The sequence below is a fragment of the Pinus tabuliformis genome, chromosome 4_1 (genome assembly GCF_031772625.1).
Source record: "Pinus tabuliformis cultivar Carrire ecotype Pingquan chromosome 4_1, CPIR1, whole genome shotgun sequence".
NCBI lineage: Eukaryota > Viridiplantae > Streptophyta > Pinopsida > Pinales > Pinaceae > Pinus > Pinus tabuliformis.
In genome coordinates, this window is record NC_142303.1 from 584,867,085 (window position 1) to 584,873,897 (window position 6,813).

Here is a 6,813-nt window from a genome sequence, read left to right on the forward strand (position 1 = left end):
CTTGGTTTATGGACATTTCATGCTTGGAGTTGTAAGGCACAAAAATGTCTATAACACTCTTTCCCCTTTTTACCTAATTAAATTACATTTTTAAGCTAATATTTTCCAACATAGGAAGGGTAGAATGTTTAAGGTAAAATATTTTATTTCTTCCTATGATCCTCTTAACCCAAGTTTTATTCTTGATTTAATTACTTTGGTTTTTAACATCATTTACCCTTGATGTGAATTTACCTGGTTTTCATATCTTGATTATATTTATTAATTTATTTATTTTTAATGATTCCAAGGGTGCCAAGTTTGGTCGTGCCCTTTAAGAACTTCCCTTGAAGTTCCAAGGGTGTCACGCCTAACAGTTTATTTGTGATGCCAAGGTGCCAAGTTGGTCGTTCCCTTCAAGAAATTCCCTTGAAGTTCCAAGGGTGTCACACCACTTTCCCTTCAAGCATTTCGTGGCTACGAGGGGAGAGTATAGGTGCAACAACAGAGACCACTATCATCTCTAATGTTGTCTGCAATAATGAGACTAATGGTGTCGAGGATCAAAGAATCCGCCTCGATGTGCGCCCCAAGTAAAATCCTCATGAGCGACCCAACTTTGGGACCTACCCCCATGACATCATGATCTTCAAGGCAAAGGTGTTTCAACCTTTCCAGCCCAAGTCATGGCAGGAGTGCTAGTGGGTGAGATCAGGGACACTGTCCCACCCCTCCTATGCAATTCCATCCATTTGTACAACCTCATCACCCATATGTGATTCATTCAGGAAAGTGACTAATATGTGCCTGCAACCACTAACATATCATCAGAATATAGATAAACACATATAGCAGGTTTCAAAATTGACTTAGAATTTCAAAGACAAAATATAATTTTCATCAAACCGGGTGTCGCCAACTTGTCATATGTGAGTGCCTCTGGTGGTTTCCTGCCATACTCAATAATCACCAGTTACAAGGTTTCTCAATGTTAATCACTGTCATAATAGCATCATCAACACCACCTTGTCATTCACATCAAAAACCTTCTCCAGAGGAATCCCCTTGTTCTTGAACCTTTAACCATACATAAACCCTCCTTTCCCTCCATCAACCCTAATTCTGCAAAGAATATCAAAGTCCGGAAAAAACATAGAGGAGGATCTCGTCATTTTAGGGGCAGAACAATCGTTTCAGATTATGGTATTACGAATCTCTCCTTGGTTGAAGTTCCAATCACTGATTCCTCTGCCTCCCAGCCTCTTAGAGCATGTATGGCTAGTCAGCCTTCAACATGACCTTCTTAACCTTTATGAATATTAGGGGGTTGGGTGCATCCCCAAAATTCTTGGCGCTCAAAGAGATATTCCAAACAGGACAGTCTCACATCATCTTTATACAGGAAACAATGCACTCTAGTAAGGCCGCTATAGCTTTCTTCAGAAGAATGCTTCCGTCCTGGTATATGGTTGCATCGGATGCTGATGGTTTGTCGGGGGGTCTGGCAGTCTTATGGGATCCGTCATGGGTAAAATAAAAAGCCTATAAATGTTGTGCAGGAATCCTTATCTCAGCTTCGGTCAGAGGTCAGCCCAAGATTTTACACATTCTGAACATCTATGCGCCATACAGGAACAAATCTTCCTTTTGGGATTTGTTGTTTGCATCGAAAATTCTTGACACTGAATCTTTGTTGATAGCCGAGGATTTTAATGTCACTCTAAATTCTAATGAATGTTGGGGCCTTTGCAGGAATCATGACTCTATTGCAGATAGGCTACGCCTGGAGTTTCTAAATAGAAATATGGTCGATGTTATTCCCCAAAAGATGTATCCAACTTGGGACAATAGCAGGACTGGTATGGCTTACATCGCAAAAAGACTCGACCAGTTTATCATTAATGCCAGTGTTATTGAGGAATGGGGAATGCCAGTCGCTAGCACCGGAAGTGATTATACTTCTGATCACCGTCCCATCTATCTTAACTGGAGGCAAACGGAATCTAGACTGGGCTACTCCTTCAAATTCAACAGAATCTATCTGTCTGACCAATCTTTCAACGATCTCATAACAAAAAAATGGGACGAATTAAAGCAATCGGAGAGCGCTCCCTTCACGACCTTTCGTGAAAAAATACAGTCCTTGAGGGAGGTGGCAAAGGATTGGATAATCAAAAAAAGGAAGCGGGACAAACAGGAGTTTGAGGATATAAAAAAGGAGCTAAGTTTTTTATCTACTACAGTTCATTTTGACGGTATGTCTTTTGATCAAAAAAATCATCTCAGATCCCTGGAGAAAAAGAAGCAAGAGCTGCTGCAAAAGGAAGAATTAGCATGGAGACTTAAAAGCAGGGCGATTTGGCTCAAGGAGGGTGATCGAAATACAAAGTTTTTCCACAATTTTTCAAATGCAAGAAGACGTTCGAATTCGATCTAGAAGATTCAAGATGGTAAAGAGGGCTTCTTATATTCTGAACATGATATCTCGTCGGAAGCCACAAGGTTTTTTCAGGAGCAATACAAGCGGCGGGCCATTCAGATTGATGATGTCTTTCGAATGATTGAACATGTTCCTGTTATGTTTGATGAAGCAGAAAATACTGAATTCTTTAAACCCATCTCAGAACTGGAATTACAGGATGCCATCAAGAAATTTAAAAAGGACAAAAGTCCTGGACCGAATGGATGGCCCATTGAATTTTTCCAACACTTCTATGATTTATTCAAAGATGAATTGCTAGGGATGCTTGATGCTTCTCGCATGTCGGGGAATGTAAATAGCGCTCTTACAGCTACTTTTATAGCGCTCATCCCCAAAAAGGACCTTCCTGAATCTTTTGCGGAATTCAGGCCAATAGCCTTGTGTAACATTCTATTCAAAATCATATCTAAAATCATTGCAGAGAGAATGAAATCGGTCCTAAACTCCTTCATCTCCAGGGATCAGCATGCGTTTTTAAAGGACAGGAATATTATTGATGCTGTTGCATCCACTCAGGAATGCTTATTCTCAGTCTTAATGAAAAACACAGACGCAGCTATTCTAAAAATAGATCTGGAAAAGGCATACGACTGTGTGGATTGGGGGTTCCTTCGTATCCTCCTCGCAAAAATTGGTCTGAGAACTCATGGAATAAACTGGGTGATGGCATGTGTTGAGAATGTTAAATACTCTGTCATCATTAACGGATCCCCCTCAGCGTTCTTTCAGGCGGAGAGAGGACTTCGCCAAGGCTGTCCGCTCTCTCCACTTCTCTTTATCTTGGTCATGAATGCTCTCAGCACTCAGATAAACAAAGTTGTTGCAGACAACCGATGCGCCCCCATCAAGATATGTAAGAATATTTCTTTGTCTCATAACTTGTTTGTCGATGATATTCTTATATTTGCTATGCTCTGCAAATCGAGCTGGATATGCCTCAATGAAATATTCCAAATGTTTCAATCGGCATCGGGCCTGATCATTAACAAAGCCAAATCTATGTTATATCATAATGACACAAATGAGGAATTAGCTCTTTGGATTGCGACTCTTTTTGGTATCAATCTCGCTCTAATCAAAGACGGGTTTAAGTATTTGGGCTTCTTCCTCAAGCCAAAGGGGAACCGTAAACTGGATTGGACATGGCTGATTGATCGGTTTTACAAAAAAATCTCACGGTGGGAGATGCGTTTTTTATCTTTAGGTGGCAGAGTTATCCTTGTTCAGTCTGTCCTATCGCAGCTTGCGGTGTATTGGGCACACCTTTATTTTCTTCCCTCTTCTATTATCAACAAAATGGTTTCTTTATCTGCAAACTTTCTATGGGGCGGCAGATCTCATCTTTCAAAGATTCACTTAGTTAAGATGGATACAATCTCTAGACCAAAGAGATCTGGCGGATGGGGACTGCTTCATATGAGATCTTTCGGTAAGGCCCTCCTTTGTAATTCTCTTCAACGTGGCATCTTCGGTATGGGCAAATGGAGCTCCATCATCAATCAAAAATACCTGAAAGGTAAGCCTCTGGTATACTGGTATCGGAAGAAGTCACTGGGCTCATCAAGGGGATCTGCTATATGGCTCGGCTACAGAAAGATACAGGAGCTCTTTTTTGACTTCCTTAGATGGCGCATCAACACGGGCTCCAGTATTCTTATTGGCTTGGAACCCACTGTTCTTGGATTGGAAGATTCTCTCTCTCCCGATCTCATTTCCTTCCTGCACTCACGGGGTCTATTCACATGGAACAAGCTGATTCACGCATGGTCCTCATCGACGCCTATTTGGAAGGGTGCTGATGATCTCAATTTGCCTCCCTCTCTGTGTCATCTATGGGTATCGGCGGTAAAGAGTTTTGATGAAAAAGGAATTAAACAGTCTGGGACCAATGATGTTTTGGTATGGTCGAAGTCGCGCTCCTCTCTGCCTGTCTCTGTAAAAGATTTATATGCAGCTGCCTCGTCAATTCTTCAGCCGCTTCCTATGCCCTTTTTTCCTTCGAAGCTCTGGAAATCTTCATGCCCGCTCAAGGCTATTTTATTTTCCTGGTTGGTTTTTTCCAATAGGAACCTCACATGGGAGGTCCTGCAAAGAAAAGGTTGGATGGGTCCTGGTAGATGTGCCATGTGCTGTCAAGCGCCTGAAACAAATATCCACATGTTTTTTCAATGTCCGGCATCGGCCAAAATATGGTATGAACTTTCCTTAACTTATGGTTTTCCTCATCAAATTTTCTCCTCTGTACAGGACGCTTTCAAGTGGTGGAGTGATCAGGTTTCAGCTTGGAGATCGATATTTATCCTTACCTGCTGGTTTCTCTGGAAGTGGAGAAATGCTCGCATTTTCCAGGAGTCAAACGCTCCAATTGATTCTGTGCTGGTCTTCATATCTGCTCTGGCTGCTTCGGAGTGACATGTTTTTTCCTCTATTCGGTCCTGCTTAAATCTATGTGGTTTTCTTCCCTTTGGTAGAATTTTTGGATGGCCATTGTGAACATGTTTATGATTTTTTGTATGGTCTGCGACCTCTTTTGGTTATAGTTTTTGTCTTATTATAGGCTCAGAGGCAGCCCCTCTATTGTCATCAGGAACAGTTTCGGCTGGTTTAATATGGCCTTTCATGTTACAGCTCATTATATTTCCTTAATATAATATACATGTTGATTTTCTCTCTGAAAAAATCTTTGAAGGCAAATGTGACTCAAATTAATGACAAAAATTTGATCCCTAGCGCAAAACATTTTCGGCCACAACAGGAATCTAAACTCGGCACCAACGTTGCCTTGATCTCTGCAAACAATATGGCATTGGATTGTTGGAAGGAACTAATTCCAACTACCCGCAGTCAGGTTTAAATGCTGGTTTAAGTGGTGGTTCTAGAAATTGTTGACAATGGGGAAAGCTTCCTGAAGAAGCTATTGCCCAAATCAATCTCCAAAAAGACCTGTGCGGTGTATATAAACCTGTATCAGTCATCAAGTGCATGCAAGTTACAAGTTGTTGAGTTTATGTGTGTGCGTCTTCGCTCTCTGATATGGTATCAGAGCGGTAGAGGTAAAGTGTTTTCTGTGTTTAGTTATGTGCTCTATAGTCTTTAATTTCGTATCAGAGCTGAGGGTTTGAGCTCAGTTGAGGTCTCAAGGAGTGAGATCCCATTTGTGTCTGAAGAGTGGTGGATTGTGTACCACGTGGGAGTGTTTTCTTTTAACGCTGTTTGTTGCAGTGCGCTGAACAGAGAGTGTGGTGACCACAGTGGGAGACGAACCCACAGTGCGCTGAACAAAGAGTGTTGTTAGCCATTCGATCCCTTGAAGAAAATGTTGAATGAGCCGTGGAGCAGAAGAGCTGATTGAAGAAGCGGCAAGGGTAGAGTGTGAGAAATTGACGAAGAATTCAAAATCTTCAAGTCTCTATGCTTGGCGGGGATCTACTACGTGCTGCTTTGAGGCCTACTGAAGGACCATTGGCGCGGATATGCGTCTCTGTAGCAGATCCGAGGGTGTGAAAGCTTTTGTGTTTAGATTTGTGACTAAAACCACTAACCAATTACGGGCGGTCTGTCCCATTTTTTTTAACTGCGGTTGTGTGGTTGTGGCTTCATATCTACTGGGGGTGAAGCCCTTTTCTCTAGTCTGGTTGTTGTAGATGTGAAGAGTGGCGGAGTTGCCAGCCTGCTGAGCTGTGCCTTCAGCGCTGTCTAGAAGTGTTGTTGTTTTGCTGTGCGTAGAGCAACGTGAGGGAGTGTTGCTGTCCGGCTGAGTGTTGTAGAGCTATGTTAAAAGAAGAGTGCGTTGAGTTGAGTTGAGTTCCTGAGTTGTGTTGAGTTGAGCTGAGGAGTGTTGAGTGCTGCTGGAGATGCCGAGCGCTCTGAGTGTCGTTAGCGTGCTGTTGAGTGCCACTGGGAGTAGTGTCGTTGTTTGAGTGTTGTGTGAGGAGAGCCAGAGTTTGCGTGTTTTCTGTGGAGGGCAGTTGTTTTCTATGTTGTGTTAGGCGGTGGTGTAAATCGATTTGAGAGAAGGGTGTAGCTGTACACCTGACCTGTGTTTTGTTTTTATGCGTGCTGTTGTAACTCTGAAGCAACGTGTATTCGGGCCGTGGAAATTCCTCTCTCTCTTCGCTGCAGCGATACTTTTGGTGCTGACTTGTTTGCAGGCTTTCTGCTCTGTCTATAATTGCAAGAAGTGGTTTCACCAGACTGGCCCTTGAGCTAAATGTATGTTTGCTTGTCTTGTATTGTGTGTATCGTAGTACTGAAAACTGCACCGCAGTCCAATTGAGGACTGCCACTTCCATGTGGTTTCCAAGATGTTTGTAAGCTTTTCTGTGATTTTGTGTGCTGTCGCCCGGACCGGT

General features: G+C 42.5%; 1 protein-coding gene across 1 annotated transcript; it reads left to right on the forward strand.

The window, feature by feature from the left end:
* Window positions 1-1,273: 1,273 nt before the first annotated feature.
* On the forward strand, window positions 1,274-4,873 carry LOC149177312 (uncharacterized). The gene is made up of 4 exons (XM_089421716.1): window positions 1,274-1,440; window positions 1,539-1,565; window positions 1,732-2,351; window positions 2,574-4,873. Exons 1-4 carry the CDS (start codon window positions 1,274-1,276, stop codon window positions 4,871-4,873), a joined length of 3,114 nt encoding a protein of 1,037 aa, XP_089277842.1.
* Window positions 4,874-6,813: the final 1,940 nt, after the last annotated feature.

Bases quoted from the DNA above. Each gene is read 5' to 3' on its own strand.
- LOC149177312 (XM_089421716.1), top strand. From the start codon at position 1,274: ATGACCTTCTTAACCTTTATGAATATTAGGGGGTTGGGTGCATCCCCA. The intron at 1,441-1,538 runs GTATATGGTTGC...AATGTTGTGCAG, and splicing joins AGAAGAATGCTTCCGTCCTG to GAATCCTTATCTCAGCTTCG. The intron at 1,566-1,731 runs GTCAGCCCAAGA...GGGCCTTTGCAG, and splicing joins TATCTCAGCTTCGGTCAGAG to GAATCATGACTCTATTGCAG.